Here is a 23,125-nt window from a genome sequence, read left to right on the forward strand (position 1 = left end):
ATACCCCATACATACTGTCTGTGGGGCTCACCCTGAGGGAGCCCAGCTGTGTGTCACAGTAACAGCGAGGCCCACTCTGGACTCCTGCATTTGCTAATAAAACCATTATCTTTCTATTTTCTAGAAGTGTATCCCACATCTTAAAGCCAAAGTTTTAAATGAATTCACTGCATATAAAAGAATATTCATGGAAGCTCACTTAGACAGGTTTGCACTTTCAAGCTTATAAATTAGAGCAGGGACTCCAAAGAGACAGCAGTTGGAACGTGAAGAAACGAAATTTCCTCTGCTTTTGGTTACCACACTTCAAAATGACACTCTGCATTCTAACTACGACTACGAAATGTTCAAGCTTAAAAAAGGGGGGGAGGGACGACTCTGTGCCTCTTTGGAGACTCACTACCACTCACATTCTTGGAGGCTAGGAACGCCATGCCCTTGGCCACCTGGTAGGAGAAGCTCAGCAAATCGTCCAGGTCCAAAGCCAGCTCATCATCTTCCATGATGGCGGGAGTCACGTCTCTTTCTATATAAGAGTCTATGAGGAAGACAGGGGTCTCTTAGCAATAAAAATCTTAGCAGTAAAGGAGAGGCCAGAAGCAGTCACAATACCAAAGGCTAGCAATGAATGAACAGAGTGAACTCCCAGGCCAATCACCTCCTCAGGGAAAAGGAGAGATGGACACTGAGTCACAAAGCCAATAGCTAGCCAATAATCCCAGATAGGGTTTCAGAATCCTTAGGACAATGGTGAGTCCATTTTCAAAATCTCCCATATAACAGTAAGAGATTAGATATAAAAACATGAATTTGTCTGAAACATCTACTTGTGAGCCCTAAGTGCCACTGACCACCTGCTTGGCCACAGCAGGTTATTCCTGGGAATGATGTAGCCATTCCATTTAATCCTTGTACCACATTTCTTTAAATTCAGCGCCTGACCCCCAGCCCCTATCCCCAAGACAAGATGAAAACATGGTTTGATTACAGTCCCTGCATGCCGGGTTGTTTTTGCTGCTTGATGGGGACCTACCTATTCTTGCAGATCTCCTTTTGTCTGTCTTGGTTGGTACAACGTAGGAAACGCCAGGCTTCATGTCCATGTACTCATTGGTACTGTCACTGCTGGAGAGAAGAAACATCTAAGTCAGAACTAAACGGAACTGGAAAGGGGACACAACACTGACACTGTTGGCTTAGGCGATAGCTCTTACCCGCTACATCATACAGCAGACTGATTTTATGTCAAGAAAGGTAATGCAACCCTTGAAGGAAAAGTTTCAAAACTGGGTTCTGGAAGATATGAGTATTTACTGTTCAATATTAAGGTCTAATTTACCATTAACTATTAAGGTCCAATCTTCAAGAAATATCTTTTTTTTGGGGGGGGGGGGGAGGAATCAAGTTAGAAGAGACTCATCTCCAGCTATAATGGATTTAATGGAGAAAAAGAGCCAAAAACTGTTACCTCACATTACTTCAGACTCTAAATTAGCCCCCAGTCAGACAAGTGGGAAGTTAACAAGGCACTTCCAAGACAAGTGAGGGGGGAGATGGTTAGCACCCAGCGACTGAGGGAAGAGGTTTTAGAAAACCAAGTTTGGTTCAGATAAACACCAATAATTTGGATGATTTTCTAGACCATCTGGACCTCTTGAATCTGCAACATTTGGCTGGAGACTCTTCAAGATTTCTAGTACTTCCTGCCTCTGATTAGCATGGAAACACCATGACAACAACCTCCTTCAGAGTATGCTGGTGGCTCCAACCCCATATGGGATCCCAAAGCGCAAAGAACATCACACAGGACAGAACAGTTCAGGCCATTATTTCAGAAAGTTGAAAAAAACATACGCAGGGCCCAGGCTCCAGACTCCTGCCTCTTTATGAAGAGTCTGTGTTCAAGAGAAACTAACGAAAGATGGCTTTTGTGGCATTCGCTACCTCGATAAATGACTATAGCTTACAGAACTAAAATGGAAAGACAAAGCTTCACTTGATACTTTCAACGTTAGTGGTGGGAAAGGGCTTCACAAGGGGATTGTCCATCAGCATATACCAGTCTCCTCAGAAGTCTAGAATTAAGACTTCAGAAGACAAAATCCTGCCGTCTAAGAACAGAGTGCACTTCCTATGGGATTTCACTATTTTAGTTTCTGGTGCAAGGATTTGAACCCAGGGCTGAGAGTAAAAAATGAAAAGAGGTTAAGCTATACCACACAACTGTAGGAAATACAAGGGCTAAAGGTGTGCATACGATTTCCATCGGCCTGGAGGACCTTGGAAGGCTTCTTCTATGATGGATCTCAAGCACACTTGAGAAGGAGACACAAGCCACGGCAGAGATCTCTATTCTGTTTGTACATCCAACTAGTTTTTCTCCAAGGAATTTGAAGCTGCATACATACATCACCTCTTTGGGTCGTCATCCTTCAGACCAATGTCAAACATTGAATTCAAACAATGGTCTTTAATAACGATGTCTTCACAACACAATAGAGTGAGGGGGCATGCCAGAGTCACAAAAACAATGCCAACAACAAGAAGTCTACATATGGACACGTGCTCACTGCTCTTGGGCATTCGGCTCAGCCCCAAAGATTTATTATGACTGCATGACAGCATTTACCTTCTTCCTTATAAATAATTCCACTGTGAGGGTACCTACAGACCCAAGCTCAGGAACACAAATGGAAACACAAGAACGGAGCCACAGTAAAAAAGAAACAGGCAGAAAAGGCATTTGGTTAGGGAAGAGCAGAAACACGTAATAAAAGAAATCAGTAACAATCTCAATTTGAATCTTCAAGGGTACTACCTGAACTTCTGAAACAGTGAGTCGCATGTAATAATTTAATAATTCTGATTCCACACCTCAGAGTACCTCAGTTCATTTTTTAAAGAATCAGCCTTGATTGCAAACCCTCATGACCCCATGAACTGCCTATCTACAGCTATTTATGCAAATCAGCCTTACCAGGAAGTCTCCTTTGAATGCAGAAGGTTCTTATAAAGTGCCGCCTCTGCCTGATCTTCTTGCTTTGAGAAAATAAATGAATCACGTTTTCTTCTCAAAAAATTCAGAAGATCACCATAGCAACAATATTCTGTAATGACCAGGGTGGGCCCTATGAGGATATAATAAAATGTTAGAAGATGCAAGATACACTATAGATAATCCTGCCTCCTGTAGAAATACCCAAGGGTGACCGTGGCTATTAACATTCAGCTTCAGTGGCTAAGCCTTCTTAGTCCCAACATAATTTGATCTATTAACATCACTTATCAAAAAAGCAGCATTGTGTCCAATGAAATAAAACAAGCAAGCCCCTTTCTATCTGGATGTCTAAGTGACATGAACATTAGGGGCCAGATGTGACTGCTGGCTTCCACGACCACAAGTGATGACTTTCAAGGTTCTACTGTGATCAAGCTTCCTGCAGGGACCCTTTGATCCACTTCTGAGTACGACAGGTTTTTGTGTCCTTGCTGTAATGTTATTATGAAAATGAAGAACCTGAGCTGTAGCCTGGTAGGAAAGTAACCACGTGGAACAGTCAGCTAAGCCCAGACTCCATGGAAAAGTGGGCGAAGAACCTGAAACGACCTGTTTTGCTGAGCATTACAGGTTGTAAAGAGGGTTGGTGCTCTAAATGTTTAAAAGTGCAGTTCCGGGGTTGGGGTTTTAGCTCAGTGGTAGAGCACTTGCCTAGCAAGTGCAAGGCCCTGGGTTCGATCCTCAGCTAAAAAACAAAAACAAAAAACAAAAAAACAAAACAAAACAAAAAACTCAGTTCCGAAGTTAACAGGCAACTAATTACCATGGGTAGAAACTGTCTCATGAACAATTCGTGGCGTGATGAAGCACCAGTTCTGGGGGCTGTTTTGAGACACTATCTAAACCTGTCTAATGTCCCATGGCTCTCTGTAGATAGACAGTCACAGCTCACTCTACACACCTTTGTTTCTCTAGAACAAAATGCCTTCTGCAAATGCCAAGACATCCTTGATGGGAACATTGGCTAAGGGGTTAGAATTGGAAGCCTCTTTTTAACTGAAGTGAAAAGCTTGCTCTATTTGGTATGCATTTGAGAAGTGGGAGGCTTGGGGTTACTTTCAGTTATAGAAGGCAAATGAACATGGACTCCTGAGTGACTAATTATGACCCAGCAATATATAAAGCTTTAAGACCAGAAAAGCCTTCTGGGGAAGCCGAGCCAGTGAAGGGCCTATGCTGATGTAGCATCCGGGAGAGTAAGTTACATATATCCTGGCTATGCCCTGCCTTGGGATGATATAACCAAAAGCTATATCCCTGTACCTGTTTAAGGAGGGGTGTATTATAATTCAGTACATGCATGCAATGTTTAATGAGCAGAGGAGAGTGTGAGCAGCTCTGCACAAAGAAAAATCCTGTGTGTTCTCACACATTTATGGAAGTTAAAATGTTGATCTGCAGAGAGATGGATAGAGGTCCCTGAGACTGTCAAGGGGGAGGGGGAACAAGAGGCTGAGTAATGGGTGCCAAAATACAGTTGTGGGGAGTGGTTCCAATGCTCTACAACACAATGTATAGACGATAGCTTACTTCTCGAAATAACAAGAGGAGAGGAAATCTGAAAGCTACAACACAGAGAAATGATTAAAAAAACAAACAAAAAAAAAACCAAAACTATATTCTTGGGAAAAACAAAACCAAACAAAACACTAGGTTAAAAAAAAGTCTCCCCAAAAGTCCCCCAAACAGCTTACAATTAAGCACTGTCCAAATCCTATTTTGATAGCCTGACAGACAGCAGCAGGTGCTGTAGACACAAGACTCACCTCCCACGGTGCAGGCTCCAAGGAGATTCACAATATTCATGTGATTGCCCAGGTAGCTTAGGACCTTCAGCTCTGACATGAGGGCCTCTCTTTCTGTTAAATGGGCACTTGCTAAAATGGAAAATACTGTATCTTAGCAAAACAAAGAAAAGAAAAACCACCCCATGAGGCAAACTGGTAGCGGGCAAATGGCCTGCAGACACTTACGCTTGAGCATCTTCACAGCGACCGTCATGGCAGCATCCGACTTAATCAAGCCATATGCAGTGGCCTCAACCACCTTCCCGAAGGCACCAGCACCCAACGTCTTCCCTTTAGAAAGGAAGACAAGGTCAACAGGAGGGACCCGATGGACAAATTGCAAGGTTCCAAAATCAACAAGGCAACTGAAGGCGAATGTGTCTGGAGACACTTCACTCTAGTGTTCTTTTTGCTAACCCAGCCAACTTCTATAAGGTTTGACAAAGCACTTCTTGTTTCAGGTGAAACAAGACAAAGGAAGCCACGACAGGTTCCTTAAAACCATTGTTGTGTATACACAAGAAAGCTGCGTGGAAAGCCCCTGCTTCATACTGACCAAAACTCAGCCTGTTTCTGGGAAACTCCCATTTGTGATCATAAGGAAGTTGTGTTGGGTCTATGTAAACATAATTGTTTCCATTTATCTCCTCGACAACCTTCCATTGTACTTCATACATGGGTTTCTGGAGGAGAAAGAGAAAGACACGTCACTGTTTAACAATCAATGCCTCGGCCATGGCGGCAGGCATCCGGGAGAGAGAGCAAATCAATGGTCACCTGTAAATATTTGTAGGCGAGAACCATCACAATAATGCCCATCAGGCCAGCTGTGATCACAAAACCAATGAGCAGTGGTGTGAACAGGGTGTGGGCCTGGATTTGCTCTGCAAGGGAAGAGAATTGTGACTGTCAGCGGTTGGCAGGACGACAGCCTGGCCGCCACCACCTGTCACACACTGAACCACCTCTCTCATGGCGCATGCAGGGAACACATCCTACTCTTGGGGTTCAAATACATCATCCCTTCCTCTCTTTCTTTCCTTCTTTTTTACTTTGCTCTATTATTGTTGTTGTTATTTTGTGCTAGGGATGGACCTGGCTAAGTGACCTGACATTGCACGATACCCACACCTCCCACCTCACTAGATGCATGGGCATCTTTCAAGATGTAAGTGGAAGCCAGATTACAGAGAAAAGGAACTTTCTGTAGCACACACAGAACGTTGCGCTGTTTGTAACGAGAAGCACCATCTGAATGGACTTCCTTTCTGGGTGGTTGGCGCTTTCGTCTTTCTGCTCTTTTTTTTTTTTTTTTTTGAGAAGGAGGGGCAGAATCAGAACACTGCTCTCCGTTGTTATTTTTCTCAGACAGAGCAAGGAAAAGGATGCTTCAAAAATACCTTTCTTCTCTGTAAAAGACATTTATGCTCAGTGCAGAACATTTAGAAAGTGTAAGAAAGCAGAAAGGCCGGGCGGCGGTGGTGCACGCCTGTAATCCCAGCACTCGGGAGGCAGAGGCCCCTTCTTCTCCAAAAGCTGAGGACATGCAGCTTTTTGGCATGAGCCCGATGGACAATACTAAATACCACAGAAACTGGGCACTAAAAGAAACTCAGGTGCCCAGTACTCTTGTCTTATATGTGTGCATTCGGTCATGTGGCCGGCTAGTCCCTTGGGAAGCACCATGTAAAGAAAGAACTGGCTGGACAAGGCGTGTAACTCACAGAAGGCCATCTACACAGCATGCACAAAGCTCTGTATGATTCTGACAGTGCAGACTGGCAAGCATGGAGAAACAAACACACACAAATAAAATTGGGGATAAAATCATTTGCTGACAAAATCATATAAAGGATACTATTAATATTTTGAGACAGATATTTAACAAAGTGTGACATCTTAAATAACTAAAGTTTTTAATTGAATTTAATCATTTATTTATTTAGTTAGTTAGTTAGTTGGTTGGTTGGTTTCTTAAGACAGGGTTTCTTTGTATAACCCTGGCTTGTCCTGGAACTTGCTTTGTAGACCAGGCTGGCCTCGAACTCACAGAGATCCACCTGCCTCTACCTCCCGAGTGCTGGGATTACAGGCGTGCGCCACCACATCCAGTGAATTTAAATTTTTAAAGTCTCCTAATTATACTTTTTATGCACAAGGCAGGAAGGTTCCCAGTACTTAACTGCACATATGTAACTTGTCAAGAAGCTCATACAAACACAGAAGGAACAGGTAAAGCAAAATGGTCTGGATTACATAGGTAAAAGCCTAAGCTTCATCAGCAGACTAGTACGGAATGGGAGTCTGTGAGTTTGATGACAGCGTGGTATGATGTAGGCATTCCCAGAAATGATAGATATGACCAGTACTGGAATGGAGTTAAGATCATGGTATGGTACACAGAGCCTAAGCATCCCCTCAAATTGGATTAAAAGGAAATATACCTTTGTTGTTACCTTTAAATGCAAAGTTAAAGAAGGCGGAACTCTTGCCCACATCGTTGTAGGCCTTACATTCCACCGTGCCATTGTGCCGGAAGGCACTGGAGTCTATGGAACTCTGAACCACCAGTTTTCCAAATGGTGACACAGACCCGTTCTGGATCTGTACATCCACTGGTGGGACGGGAACAGCACACCTACAACAAAAGAGAGCAACAGTGTGTGTGGGCTCACACCAGGAAACCAAATGAAAGCATGTGACACCTCCATGTGACACACTCGTCTGACTAGAAATGCAGACCCAGTGAAAACGCCCTTTCCCAGCCATCAAGGCCATGACAGCCTGAGGAGAATGAATCCCCTGGGGCCCTATGAGTGTGGAAAATACTATGGAAGAGCAGAAAGAGGGAGCGAAGGTTTAGAGGTTGGACAAGGACCTGTGTCTGGACTCCAAGTGTCCGGACTCCAAGTGCCCGACCCGCTGAGTTCTGCCAGGTTTCGTCGATTCTCCACTGTTAGGTTTCTATGGCCGTACCGTCTCAAGGGTGGCCAGAAGAAGTGAACTCAAAGGGCCCCCAGCATCAGACCCCGCCACACCACAGACTCTTAGAAAGAAACAAATTTGGAAAGGGGGAGTGATGGCTGAAGATAAAGAGTGGGGAAGAGAAGACCAGAAGAAATTAACAAGAACGAAAACAAGAAGGACTCAGAAAGCGCAGTAGGGAGGGGCCTGAGGTCCAGAGTCAGAAGCACATGCCATGTGTACGATGAACACCGTGACCGCAAGGGTCCTCTCTTCAGAAGACGTCCCTGACACCTCTCTTCCATTGCGTTCTAAAGGCCGACACATGTCAGCTGCTCATCTGGTCTGCTCTCTCTCCCCACCCTCTAGAATTCAGATACACCAAGGCAGAGGCTTGGGTGCAGCCGAGCACGGGGCACACTAGACCAGCGTTTCGCACAGGGTTAGCTTCCGTGTAAACGTGTTGCTGAGCACAAGATATCCACTCAGGCCGTGTCAGGGAGGGCACAACGTTCAGAAGTTTTATGTAACCCCCAAACAAAACATTCTGCTAAAACCCACATCAAAACAGCAATCTGACATAAGCAATCCTTACGTGTCGTCATGCAACGTCTCCCATGAAAAATAAAGTGTCCACCGCTATTCTGGCTATTTGTGAGGTACTGAGCTTTGGAAGCTGGAGTACAGTGTGGTGTTTGATGTGTGGAAGTGGTACACTGACCCCATTTCATCTTCAGGTAATGTGAGAGGACAGTTTAAGGCTTAAGTGCGGGCAGCGAGGGAAAAGCCACACAATGGCAGATGTTCCTTGTTTCGGGGGCTGGGCACCCAATCAAGGAAAAATACTTTTTCAGACCCATTGCTCACACACGCCATATGTATGGTGTAATTGTGCGATCATTACTTTTTGGTTACTTGGCAATTAACTTCTGAGGTAATTTTTTTTTCATGATAACTGCAGCCACATTTCCCACACACATTACCTCCTGTGTATAGAATGGAAATCTAATTACTCTGTCCTGGGAAATTGCTTTATCTACCTGCAGGCTAGAAATTGCATGATAAACCCAAAAAGATAACCACCAAAATAGAGAAGTCATTCAGTAATCATTTTTCAGCAAACAAAATTAATGTCGACCAGGAAAAATATAGCCATTATCCCTTCTTAAAAAGCCACAAAGATATAGGAGAAAAAGAAATAATCGAAACGCAGCTTTTTATTCTAAAAAATAAATAGTAAGTCTGAAAACACATTTGAAATGCAACTGAATTATAGCCCTCCCCTTCTGAATCTTAAGCAGTGCCAAAAATAATCCTCTTACCTTTGCTCTGCTCCCGTACAAAAATACCAATCTATTGTGGGCTCCGGGAATCCCGCTGCCACACACTGGAGCATGCCATTCTTGAGCCTGTCAGACGTCAGGATCTCTGGTTTTGCTGCAGGAAGAGAAATAGCCATATGTCAATCTGCTCAACAACCCCAGATGATTCTCTCCATTCTTTCTGATCCCATCCCTAGGTCCTGCCGGGGAACCTGACTTGCTGCTCTCCCAAACACCAGGGATGAGAAATACCCAGGGTGACATGAGGGTTCAGTGGGGATGCTGTCCGGCCCAGCATGGACCCTCCCCATCCACTGAAGGCATAGGGATCCTGAGGAACCCTATATGGCAGAGGCTGCCAACATCAACCTGGCTGGTTTCTGCTTCAGGTCAAAAATCAGCATTCTCAACTTAGACTCCTGGCCAATAGGAGTTCAAGCCGCTCTACCTGCCCGGACACTTCACGGTAAATGGCGGGCGCTGGGATAGATGAAATTAGGGGTTGTTCGGAAAAATAGAAGCTATCCTCTCCTTTAAGGGCGTGCAAGAGGTGGTGCTGATGGAAGAAGAGTTGGATTGCTTATCCTTACAGGAAAGTTAAGAAGCAATAGTGAATGACAGTGTGAGCATCTAAACCTTTATTTCACCAAAAACACAGACAGAAAATGGGAAGGGGAAACTAGCCCCATGGTTCCGTTCATATATATTATCTACAGCCTGAGTATAATCAGCAAAAACATAAATTGTACCAGCAGGAAGACTCTAATTTGGCAGTCCTGTGTAACTACAACAATCAATTGATATTCAACACTTTCAAATTCTTGAAATTACTTCTCAAGGGAAAGGAAGATGAACTCCTGCTGTATGGTTCTGATGGCGACATCCTCGAGGGCTTCTAATCCTTTGAGGATCGATGCGGTTAACAGTCAACATCCTGCAGGTAGAGATGGTCCCCTGCGTCACTGGAGACAAGCCCAGGCTATAAGAACCAGCAAGGCAGGGGTGTAGTGGACAATCCAAACTGATCAAGCTTCCGTCCGAATCCTTCTCCTAACTCTATGTCTTCATCTATGGAAAGGGAATAATGGCGACCGTCCTGCAGGGTGGTGAGTAAAGGTGACGGAGCATGTAAAGAACTAAGAATGAGGGGCTAATGCGATGTCCCAGCAGGTAAAGAAGACTGCCACCAGTCCCGACTATCTGAGTTTGATTTCCGGGACCCACATGGTGGAAGGACAGAACCGACTCCCACTAGCTGCCCTTTGACCTCCACGTGCATGTTGTGGTATTCACACACTCTTATTTTCACAAGCATGCTGGGGCATATGACACACAAATAAGTAAATGTGATGAACATCTTTTAAAAGAACCAAGAATGACTCACAGATGTATAATGATGCACTTGTTATTTTTATTATTATTACTGATTTAGTTGTTTTCTATTGGAATGCTATGCTCCCCCCCCCCACACACACACACCAATTAAGCAAGTTGGCTACAGATTAAATGGACAACATTTACCACCCTTCATTCTCCCTTTAATGCTCTGAAAATTGCTTCTTTAAGACAGCGTGACAGGGTGTTTTAACCTGAAGGCTGGGACATTTCAACATCAATTACACCCGAACTAATAAGAGCAACAGACGAGAGATGGAAAAACTGACGGGTCAGCAGCTTAAGGAGTTTGCTTTCCTGAAGGAAGAAACCATGATAAATGACATCTCTGCAGGACCACTGCTCCTCTGCAGAGCATCCCACCTCCTTGGAAGCAATGTGGGTTGGCAGGGATCGGTGTCCACATGCATGACACACCCACCTGTCACTCAACCTGGTCCTGCTGACGGCAGGCCATTTGGCAAACACCACAAAAGAACCACTACTCTCCAAAGCCATCCTCAAGGTAGGAGCATCCTTGAGAATTTGGATCTAATGCCAGCTTTCACAAATAGAGCAAGAAGACGAGCCATCATCTTGCGAAAGCATCCATCTGGCAAGTTTCATTTAATTATCACGAGCAACTGTGGGACCAGGCTGAAAAGTAGGACACAAAACAATAGTGGACTCTTAGGAGAATGCTATTTTGCTGGCGACTGCAGGAGCCATACGGTGTGTGTCCCTCTGGACTCAGCACAAGAGTCACCTCCTTTTCTAAGCTACCCCACACTTCTTCCAAGCCAAGCTCTATCCCTGTTCCTGGATCCCCCAAGGAACACCCGACTGTTGTTCAGCTCATGCTTTGCCTCCTTCATCAGACTTTCAATGGCAAGAGCCACAGGTTAGGCTAGTGGCGTAGGTCTGGTGGCAGTAGAAACCCAGTAAGAGCTGGGGGATGAATGAGACCACCCAAGGGAATAAGGGATCAATGTCGTAAGGAGATAACTAGAGTCTAACTGTGGCTTTCCTGGCCAGGAGACCTAGGCCCCTTACTCTCAAAACAGAGAAGCAAAGAGGCAGGAAATCTACATGTACACCTTAGACAGGTGGAGTTTAAAAAAGATACTGACATTAACAATGAGTAGGGAAGTCCACAAAGAGGTGGCAGAGATGGCAGGACGCAAACATCTCAAGGTCATTAGCTGGGTCCACCGATTCTGTCCCTCACCCTTGCTTAGGGCCATCATGTCCTAAATGGACAACAGAAAAAGAATTCCTAAATGCTGAAAGGGCACTTTATGGCTAAGAGGCGTATGGGTTGTTTCTACTTTATTCTTCCAACCTTTTTTTTTTTAAATCATACAGTGAACATGGAGCCAAAAATGAATGTATAAAACGTTTTTAATTAAAAAATTGGAACAGCTCAAACATGCATTATCAATTATTCTTTGCTTTAGTGACAAGCCTTCTAGCGTGACACCTGGTAGCAGTTATATAATGGCTGGCCGAGGCCGGCGATGTGGTCTGACTGGCCTACTTGCTCCTGGGTTGGTTAACTGAGTAGGTTTTGGTGGTTGTTTTTGAAGCTAGTCTCCCAGGTGGGTCATTACCTGAGGCTAGCTGAATTGATTTTGTCCTGTTGGGCCTCAGAGGGCCCTCAACCTTAGACATGCATTAGGCTTTCTGAGACACTAAATGAAGATTCCTGCTCCAACCCCCAGCTTTTGTAAGCTAAAAGGCTGACCCAGCACTTTGTTTCTGTTGTTGTTTTGTTTTGTTTTTTTTTAAGCAAAGTATCTTAAAAGGGACCCAATGGAGGCCAGGACTAGAAGGGGCCAGAGAAGCAGGCCACAGTTGAGAAGCACTAACCCTGAAGGTGCATGTGGGGACCTATGAGTGAGGGCCTCCTCCTGTTTACATTAGTCCCGGCCCTGCCGTCAGTACTGGTGGTGTGATACCTCTTTCTGAAGAGGTTAAGTCACCCCTGGTCCAGCGTGGGCTGTCCATGGCAGGTTGTATTAGGGAAATGTTTAATGCATAAAGAATTAGGTAGAACTGATTCCTAAAATGAAAATCTGAGCTTATCTGCATTTTATAAAGTGGCTCAATGTACCATATACGGCATTAAATATGCATTTCACTGCTAAAGATACATAACTCTGCAATTCTCCAGGTTAAGTCAGAGCTGTAGTTTCTTAGACATTCTGAAATAAGTAGGATATCAAATGACACATTCCCTAATTCCTCCCAAGTTGGGGTTTTTGATAAGCCTAAGAAGTGTCTGTTACATGTTTCCTGTACAGACTTTTTTTTTTTTTTAAATAGCCTTTTCCATTTGAAAAAGCACTGTAGACTTAAGCCATCCGGTATCCTCAACAATGATCAGCTTGTAGGCAGTAATTTGTTAATGTAATATGAGAATTTGTTGCTCATGCAATTAAAATCCTAAACACTGATTTACCCCACAGATTGGTGATTTTGAAAAATATTCTTCTCAGCACCATCAGGTCCATGCGGAAAACAAGAACAAAATTAATTTTAAGAATGTGGTACATATAACAAGATTTGGCGGCTAGCACTGGGAGGCTCCGGGCACACAGAAGGAAGCTGGGGAGACTCGCCTTCCATTCTTCCATTCATCTCCTGCAGGGGAATTGCTCTGAGTAGACCTTTTCTGGTTCTGCCCCCCTTAACCAGCTCCCATGCCCAATACAATTTGCCCGTACTGTATAATCAGCAGGAGAAGGGGAGACTCCAGATAATAAAAGGCCGGGGGGGGGGGGGGGGGCAGAAGGATGGATTTTTTGTTTGTATACCTCTGGGTTTGCTGGGGCAGAATGGTGATGCAGTGGCCATTTTTAACAATACGTCACCATTCTAGTTGGGTCTGGATCACAGTTTTATTATAATGAGAGGAGATGTAAACCAGCCTCCAACAGCAGTATAAAATAACTATAGCTGATTTTTACAAAAATTAAAAGAAATATTATAGGCATGTGTTACAGAAATCCTTAGAATAGAAATTTGGAAATATAATGCATTTTGTCCCTTCTTAAGGATATCTAAAAATTTGCAAATGGATACTTTGATCTTGTCTCTCCTAGCCCAGGCTGACTTCAAACACCCTATGTAGCTAAGGATGACCTTGAACTTTTAATTCTCCTGCCTTCACTTCAGAGTGCTGAAATTGCAGTCGTACACCCCCATGCTCATTTATGTTGGGGAGATCAAACCCAGGGCACCTCCATGCATGCCAAGCAAGCTCTACAAACTGACCTACACACACCGCCAACCCCCAAAAAAGGCATTTTAAAACAGAATTCTGTCCAGCAAACACAAGTAAAAACTTCAACTATAGTCTCCTATACTCATATATTTTCAATGCAGAACTCATTTTAACAACCAAATGCCACCTTATTGAAGCGGTATCCCCAACTAGATGATGAGTTTTATTCTTTATTTTATTCAAAAATCTTCTGACCTTTTTAACTACTTAAAAATTTTTTTCTTAGCCGGGCGGTGGTGGTGCACGCCTTTAATCCCAGCACTCGGGAGGCAGAGGCAGGTGGATCTCTATGAGTTCGAGGCCAGCCTGGGCTACCAAGTGAGTTCCAGGAAAGGAACAAAGCTACACAGAGAAACCCTGTCTCGAAAAACAAAACACAAAACAACAACAAAAAATTTTTTTCTTGATCCATTGGCTGCTCAAATCCATGACCACATGTGTAGTTTTCTGAATCCCTGTTCTAAAAGCCATCCCAAAGAGACCCTAGGAGCTGGGGGGATGGCTCAGTGGTCAAGCGCTTGCTGTGCAAGAGTAAGGACAGTGTGACTAGAGTTGGGAGCCCCAGCACCTACTGGTGGCCCCACCGACAACCTCAGTATGGAAGCCAAGACAGGGCTTGCTGGCTACCTAGGCTAGCTGAATCAGCAAGCTCGAGGTTCAAGGGAGAGACCTTGCTTTAATAAGTAAATGTTCGGCCTCTACACACACTTGTCCACCTGCATGTGCATACAGATGGGAACATGCAAACACACATGCCTAATGCCACATAAACAACTAAAGAAACAAACATAAAAACCCTCCTAGTTTCAAGATGGAGTCCCACATAACGTCTCTACTCGGAGGAAGCCGTCTTCAGTCAGACCCCTGAAGCTCAATTCACGGACCCTCAGTGCCGTGTAGTCAGATGCGGACGGGGGACCTGAACACCCATCACAAAGCTATGTGGGCTGCCAAGACGCACAGGCACGGGTTGAAATGTCATTTTTCTACTCTGCAAAGTAGGTAATTCATTTTGCCACATAATTCAGAGGATATTGACATAATGCCCACAGAAAAATTACGTACCTATTCTTGGATTAATTGAAATTCCCACCGAAACAGAGGCGACCCTGCATACATTTATAAATGAACAAGGCTAATTTGATGTGAAAACACACCTGGCTCAAATGAAAAGGAAATTTCCACACAGCAGAAGGTCCACAGTCTAAAAGGACTACTCATGCTCTTGTCGGCAAGAGTCAGGGGGCAACGTCATCCAAGTTTACAGTCACACACTCAACCTACTTCTTGACTTCCCCACATTTAATTAAAAAAAGAAAAAAAGTGAGGGCATATGAGGCACATAGGCAACACAGGACCCAGGGACCCAGGAAGGTGGCTGCATTCCCCAGAGGTCTGGCGTTCACATAGACACTGGCAGTAGTGTCACACACACCCCAAGAAGGGAAGGAACGATGGCGACATTGGAGCCGAGAAAGATGTTTAGAAGTACATCTACTGCTGTCTTTTTTCAAGTCAAAGAGTCAAGTTCTATGTTAATGGCTCTTTTCCATATATGTTCCCCTCCAACTTCAACATCTCTAGCCATTCTAGTATCTAGAGAGTCTCTTTCTCTGGAGAGATTTTTTTAACGTCACATCATGGGGCCAGTAAGATGGCTCCGTGGGTAAAGGCACTTGCCTCCAAGCCTGACAACCTGAGTCCAATCCCTAGGAGCCACATGGTGGAAGGAGAGAACTCACTCCCTTAAACTGTCCTCTGACTTCTACATGCACAGCGTGGCATGGATGGATGTGTGTGAGCGCCTGGGCGCAATGGGAAAACAACCGTTAAAAAAAGAAAAATGTCACATCAAAACAATACTCCGTCTGAGTTTAAGAGACAATAAAACAGATTCAAGTACTGCCAGATCTCAAATAAATGTATGAAGTCTCCTAATAGATTAATGTGAAGACCAGCAACTATTTTTTACATAGATTAACTACCACACTGAAGACAACCTGAGAATTAGCCCTTAATTTAGAATGGTCCTGAGAGCTGACAGTGTGTGGAAGACATAAGAACATCAAACATAATGACAGATGGCGACTTCCTAACTTCCAGGCACTCGGGCAAGGTCACTCCTTCGAGATTAAACAAGATGATTATAAACTCCTGACAGGTTCCTTTTAAAAACTCAGCCACTGGTTGGGGATTTAGCTCAGTGGTAGAGCACTTGCCTAGCAAGGGCAAGACCCTGGGTTTGATGCTCAGCTCAAAAAAACAAAACAAAACAAAACAAAACAAAACTCAGCCACATCATTTTAGAACTGTCTTACTCTATAATGTCTCAAAATCGTATCAGATGTGGGCTTAACGGGGTCATAAAAGATCTGTACAAAGAGATACCAAGGGGAGGCTGTGGAAGAATATTTTATGACTTGAAAAGATATTCTCAATACATCTGTACTCAATACTAAAAAGCCAGGATACGAAATAACACAACCTCATCTTTGTTAAGATTTATTTATTTCATATATATGACTGTTTTGCCTACATGTGTGTATGTGTGCCAAGTGTGTGCCTGTGTAGGGCAGAAGAGGGGAACTGATCCCCTGTAACTAGAGTAATGGATGGTTGTGAGCCATTATGTGACTGCTGGGAACCAAACCTGTGTTCTCTGCAAGAACATCCAGCTGATAGCCTCATATAAAATAAATACACACACACACACACACACACCCCATCTAGAAGAAGATTAAAAAATAAGGGATATTAACAACAGGAAGTTAATGAAATATAAAAACAAAAAACTTTTAAATGGTAAATATAAAATTTGTTTTTCATTTTTGCTTCTTGATACATTTTCTGGGTTTACCAAACCTAACTTCTGAGGTAAGAAAAGCTTGAACTTAAAAATATATAGGTAGATACATTCAACTACACTGTAGGACAGCCTGCGTATAAATCACACAGCACACCTATTTGCCAACAGTGAAGGTGGACCTGGCAAGCCAGCCATCTAGACCGCTTCAGACCACCTGCCAGCCATCTGGGTCGCCCACCTGGCTAGACTCTCAGGGTCCTTTACCAGTGTGAAAGCAAGAAGTCTTGCCTTCAGGAACAGCTCAGTTTGGGCCTTGGAGTCTGTCCTTGAAGAAGTTCCTAATGGAACAAGATAGTAAAGTTACAAGCATCAGATACGTTCCAGTCACCTTGGAAGCCCCACAGCTTCCAAGAAGCAAGTCAACAGTAAGGGTATCCACGAAGCACCACTCTATTACTGTTTCAGAATCCCAGCTACTGTGTCCAAGAGCAAGCCTCCTAGCAGCAATAAAAGGCAGAAGCCTTTAAAACAAAACCCACAGAGAACTGCATGATGGTTTGTTTGGACACCCACTTGTTTGGAAAATCTTTCACCCCCGCCCCTTTTAATAGAAAACAGGGGTGCTGGGAGTCCAACTCAAGAGGCAAGTGTTAGGCTTCAATCCCAGTATCCAAAAATCAACCAATGAGGAGCAAGAGGAAGACAGACATAAACTCTAAGTGCTAAGAGGTGGAAGGATCTCTCCAGTTATGGAAAGTGTTCTCTTAGCTTTGCTGCTCCTTGAGGATTTTCTTCAAGGGCAGACTTGCTCCAAGCCCCCGAATGAAGCAGTCCTTGAAGGCAGGCAGTCATTCTTGTTTTCACACTGGTAAAAAGACCCTGAGATGCCAGCCAGGTGGGCAACCCAGATGGCTGGCAGGCGGTCTGAAGCCATCTCCATGGCTGCCTTGACAGGCCCACCTTTGTTGTTGGCAAATGGGCTTGCAGGCTGTCCTACATATAGCTGCTTCTACCTAGCGAGGCTCTAGCCATCTGTAACTGGATTTATCTATTGATAACCCAAAATACATCCAAAGCAATCTGGACTTTGCAAAAGTGGTCAAAGGGGAGCTTTCTCATCAAGAAGCTTCATTCATTACGGGTGATGTATTACTTTGGCTGATTTGGGTATATAAACGATCATGTGAGCACCAAGCAGGATGTTAATGATTTGATGCAGTGATTTAGAATTAATCCATTAAAGAGCACTGTCTTAAATTGTTTCTGGTGCCCGGTTAGCACCCTTCCACAAATGGAGGGAAGCTGTTGGTGACACTGAGAGCCAATGTGGTGTGGTCCAGCCATCCCTTCCGATCTCCAGTCGCGGAGCTTAACACAAGTTGGCTCTACGGAAGCAGCCTGAGGAAGGTGAGTCCTTGCCCTCCCCACTCCCTGTGGACCTCAGCAGCCCGCCCTCCCTCATGGCTGAGGTCTGACACTGAAGAGAATACCCTTAAGACTGGAGAAAGCTATCCAGGACCCTTTTATACCGCCAGAAGTCTTAATAAGCGATACAGGCTGCCCACACAGCTGGCCGATAGAATTTTTTCCCAATATCAAGAGGATTCTGGGAAAGAGTAGTGTCTTTGGAGTAAAGTTTGGAGTTTTTACAATTATACACTTCTCCTCAATTTTCATTTGCAAGGGAAATACATCACCATTTCCCCCTGAGGGCATCTAACTTTTCAGAACTAAGAAGTTGACTTCTACATACACCTTGGGCAAGCACAACTCCCAAGTGGAATCGCAGTAATGCAAATTCAATGGGGAAAAAAGTGTGGCTTTGTTTTGTTTTAATGAAAACTCCGAGGCTCCTATGTAAGGGATTGGCTCCCTACCCCCCACCACTAACTATACTGACATCTACATGAGAAAATTTCGGAATAAAGGGACTTTTCAAGAATTTAGACCACTGCAAATCAAGGACTTACATTAGCATTTCTTAGCACTGAATCTTGTAAGCAATTACACATCAGTGTCACTAAGTAGCCTGGATTTCTGTGCTAACCCGGTGCATTTATTATCTTGACTTTCATTAATTCTAATTTTTGCAGTACATAATTCCTTTCCCCCTGGAGGCTAAGCTTATTTACAGAATAAACCATGCATAGAATTACCCATAACTGTCTTCATTACCCTAGGATGTCAAAATGGACACAATGATTCCCAGGGTTTCGATTTTTAAAACAGTTTTGTTTGGTTGTTTGTTGGAGACAGGTTAAAACACAGCTCAGGCTGGCCTGAGCTCACCACATAGCTCAGAATGACCTTGAACTTCTGACCTTCCTGCCTGGAAGTATAAGCATGTACCACCATGCTTAGGCTTGGCTTTATGCAGTACTGGGGACTGCAGCACGATAGGGATGCATTTTACCAGCTGAACGACATCCCCAGCCCTTGATTTTAAGTCCACTGCCAAAAATCAAAATAAATAAATAAATAAATAAAAGAAAGAAACCTAACCCATAATACTGTCAACTGTAACAGTCCAGAGCAATTGCAACATGCCTCACAAGAGGTGGACAGTTTGAACAAATATGCTCACTGTCAGAGCCATTTGTAAACTCAATGTGCCTTGTGAGTAGAATGAATGGCTTTTGTCAACTTAGCATTTGCAAGAAACTGACATGAACGAAAGGCTTCCTGAAGAGTTTGACCTCGGAGGGCAGAGCCCATCGCGTGTCCTCCACACACCCAGAGTGATGAAGCGGGCACTCCATCAACGGCAAGGTGCTTGTTGGAGAGCCCAGCCCTAGACAAGGCCTCTCCTGACAGGGGGAGATCATGTTGGAAGTTGGTGGTGTTCCCTAGCAGACGTGACTGTAACTGTCCCTGCCTGGTGGGGCAAGGCAGCCTCATAAATCAAACGGCAGCAAGTCTCTGCCCTCAGAGAGAAAAGTCAGAAATGTCCTGTAGTGGGTCAGTGTCTCGTGCCCAAGTGGCAGATGACACATTGGAAAAGAGGCATCTAAATGCTCCTCTGGCTGAGAGACCCAGGCAAAAAAATGACATGATGAGCTTCTCGATGTGGTCCAGGGAGAATGTGCCCCTATGATCTGCTGCCTCTGGTCCACAGGGGAAAGGCACAGGAACAAGTGAGTGGCATTCGGAAGGAGCAATCTGGTAAAACCTTTCTTATGCCTGTGCAATCTGACAAGACCTTATGCACTGTCCACCTGTTTCTTTATTTTGCTTTTCTATTAACTGGCTCTTACTGTATTTGGGGGAATACTGATCTACAATGGATTGGGTGTCTTGGAGAGCAGGTAGGTGGGAGAGGCCTGCTACACTTGGAATCAAGTTTTACATGAACAATTTGCACATTATGCTTGCAAAAATACTGATTTGCCTACTGTCGTCTCTTAAATTAGTTGAATATTAAGGTTTTCAGAAGTAGGTAATTTTGCCCATGTGTAATATATTAAGCTCCCTTGATTAACATCTGAATTAATCTAGAAATATTTGAATTGAGGGCCAATGAGATAGCAAATAATCAAAACTGTTCTGAGGAACAGAAATATTAATTAACATTTCCTCTGGAAAGGAGGAGCTCTGTGGTCCAGAGTTTGGGATCATTAGCGCCATCCCACAAACCATCCCCCCACACCCAAGGAGGTATAGCGTTCATCAACAGATTTAAAATGCTGGGAGGGTCAGCCACATAAAAGTACATAATCATAATAGGCATGTCTCACACACACACACACACACACACACACACACACACACACACACCCTTGAGACAGAGTCTCACTGTCTAAACCAGGCTGGCCCTGAATTCACAGAGATCTACCAGCCTCTACCTCCCAGAATGCTGAGATCAAAGGCAGGCAACCATGACACCCAGCTCAAATGCATCCTGATGCCTGCGGTGGCTCATCTTGGTTGTCCACCTGACCGCCTCAGGAATCAACTAAAACCCAAAGCTGCTGTGCACTCCTGAGAGGGATTTTCTTGATCAGATTATTGGAAGCAGGAAGACCCACCCTAAATCTGGGTCTTCTTCAGGATTCCAATGTAGACTGATGATCAGGGCTCCCCAGGAATCCTCCTGGCCCTCAGCACCAGACTGGGACTACTAAGACATTCAGCCTGGTGGACTGAAGGAGACCACCATTGCTGGACTACACTGACAACATTCTTTGAGCCAATCTAATAATTCCGTGGTGTGTGTGTGTGTGTGTGTGTGTGTTCTAACAGGTCTGTTCCTAGCACCCTGACTGATACAGCATCTTCACCAGGAAGCAGTTCTAGAAATGCTGATACAGCCGAGCAACTCTAGACTGCAATAAAAAAGCACTTCTCTTTCAAGAACAAATGGCTCTCACCCCACCCAACCTGCTGTCATAGCAAGGCAGGGACAAATATCCGGGGGTAAACAGATGTGAAACCATAGCGGGTAAGCTGCTCCAGGGGCGGGAAGAAGCTCCCCTTGCCAGGCTGCCCCTCTCCCACCCATCTGTAGCCCCCTCAGAGTCCAGCACGCTGCCCAGTTCCTGAGTTGTTTTTCGGTTTGATCTGAAATACCCCAAGAGGCTCATAGATCTGAATGGTTGACCCCCACGTGAGGCTGTTTTGGGGGAGACTGTGGACCCTTTGGGACAGGAGGCATGGCTGGCAGAGGAGGTCACTGAGGGTTGTAGACTTGGCTTCTGGCCTCGGGTCTCTTCTTCCTGATGATAAGTTGCAAGCTCCTGCAGCCACAGACCTAACCCCACAGACATGCCCTCCCCGCCAAGATGGGCTACTTTTCCTGAAAACACAAGCCCCAAACCCCCTTCCCCTCAAGCTACTTGTTCTGTATTCTTCTGCGACAAGTAGCTAACCTAGAAATGCTCCCCTGTTGTTTTTTCTAGGATGGATAACTCTAACTGTACTGGGCCATCTTCTGGAACACTCTAGTAGGTACCATGTTGTTACTCTTCCTTATTAATGCAGGCTGGACCCAGAACAGAGCCAAGGAGACGCCCTTCACTTGGCAGAAGCAGCAGCAGCAGCAGCAAGGATTGACTCCTGTCTGCTTGGCCTCCACCTCTGCTTAGGGATTTCTCTAAGAACCACAGTCGTGCAGGACTTGGGTGTTGAGGTTCCCATGACTACAGACAATTGCGGCCCCCCCTCCCCCAAAACCACTTGCTGTCTGCTCCCTTGGTACTCCTAAAGTACTCAGGAGTAACCCATTGAGCTGGGTCAATATCACATTGATCTTAGTGGGAGAGCAATTTAAACATAAATGGTATATCACAGCCTGAAGAGAAAAAGCTCTGAGAAGAGAAAAGTCACGGCAGGGCTTGACAGTATCTCTCCCCCACCCAATGGCAAACCCCAGCTCCCACTCAACATCTGGCTTTCCAGTTCCACAATCAATAATAATACACTTTCTCTTAACTCCTAATCTCAGCCTCCCCGGCTCCTCTGTTTACTTCAGAGGTTACCCTCAGAAATTCACACTTCTACAAGGTCATGTGGCCAGTGAAATGTCGGACAGGGAATCGGTTTCTCTTCCAACCACCAAACCACCAGGTCTTTGTTAAGGTCAAAATTATCATGAAACGTTATTTACAGAGTACACAAGAAACGCAGCTCTGCAGCTGTTACACACACGAGCTGCAGCACGCAATAACACAAAATAAAAAGATAAGGAGTCCTGCAATTTACTTACTGTGCACATAAACAGTAAATGTCACGGAAGCGCTGGCATCAGAGTTGGACACCAGGAAGGTGTAGGTACCTCCTTCTGTGCCTTTTAATCTGGTCAGATGAAGTTCGCTCACATATCTACAAGGGAAGGACAATATATCAACACCCTGTGGACAGTCTCTCCTAAAATCCAAGTCTCTGTCACTGATTCTACTTGGAAAGAAATGCCTATTTGGGGGGAAATATCAATGCATCATTTAATTCAGTGGTAACAAAATACACACATGTGACATACCACCTGGGACAAAAACCTGCATGTGAAGACACAGAACTAGGCTAGCCAAACTTTTAGGGTCACTGTCCCAGGCTACCCTCATGACCATGTCCTATTCTGCCCATGCTGCAGCAGTACCTTGAGCTCTGTCCTGGGAAACCCTGGCTCAATGGCCTGCCCACACCCTCTATTTTCATGTCAACTCTTTGGGCCCTAGGGATCCACATAATAGTGACTCCCCTCCACCCACTGTCACCCGACCTTGCTCCTGTCAATAATGCTATCTCTAGGTATTCTTTTTACTCCTAGACTTCTTTTCCCAGAGTCCCCTGAAATATTTGTTATTCAAGCATCTGCTCTACTTGGGGACCTGCAGGATGGCTGTGAAGATGAACTATCATATAACCCTCGAGGTCAGTGTGAGCTCCAGATGGACAGATCAGCTGAGCAGGCCATGACCAACTTAGCACGCTCAGTGAGTGGCCTGGGTCATTTTCCTCTCCCCACTCAGCACACAGCCTGCTGCCAGAGCCAACTTCCTAACCTCAACCTCCCATGCAGGTGCCTCTGTGTCC

The 23,125-nt window shown here is 44.7% G+C and overlaps 1 protein-coding gene across 2 annotated transcripts in view; it reads right to left on the reverse strand.

Moving 5' to 3' along the window:
* The window catches only part of Kit (KIT proto-oncogene, receptor tyrosine kinase), a 78,567-nt gene that overhangs the window by 7,823 nt on the left and 47,619 nt on the right, over window positions 1-23,125 (reverse strand). Inside the window, exons 7-16 of one of the 2 annotated variants that reach the window (XM_036201129.1) lie at window positions 22,299-22,414; window positions 9,132-9,246; window positions 7,302-7,483; window positions 5,623-5,729; window positions 5,402-5,528; window positions 5,032-5,136; window positions 4,825-4,935; window positions 2,978-3,128; window positions 1,034-1,125; window positions 411-538 (exon numbers count right to left, since the gene is read on the reverse strand). In XM_036201129.1, the coding sequence (XP_036057022.1) occupies window positions 411-538; window positions 1,034-1,125; window positions 2,978-3,128; window positions 4,825-4,935; window positions 5,032-5,136; window positions 5,402-5,528; window positions 5,623-5,729; window positions 7,302-7,483; window positions 9,132-9,246; window positions 22,299-22,414 (1,234 nt within the window). Of the gene's footprint in view, window positions 1-410; window positions 539-1,033; window positions 1,126-2,977; window positions 3,129-4,824; window positions 4,936-5,031; window positions 5,137-5,401; window positions 5,529-5,622; window positions 5,730-7,289; window positions 7,484-9,131; window positions 9,247-22,298; window positions 22,415-23,125 lie in introns of both variants that reach the window. The other variant, XM_036201128.1, reaches the window with a different exon arrangement.

This window comes from Onychomys torridus, chromosome 10, assembly GCF_903995425.1.
Source record: "Onychomys torridus chromosome 10, mOncTor1.1, whole genome shotgun sequence".
NCBI classification, from domain to species: domain Eukaryota; kingdom Metazoa; phylum Chordata; class Mammalia; order Rodentia; family Cricetidae; genus Onychomys; species Onychomys torridus.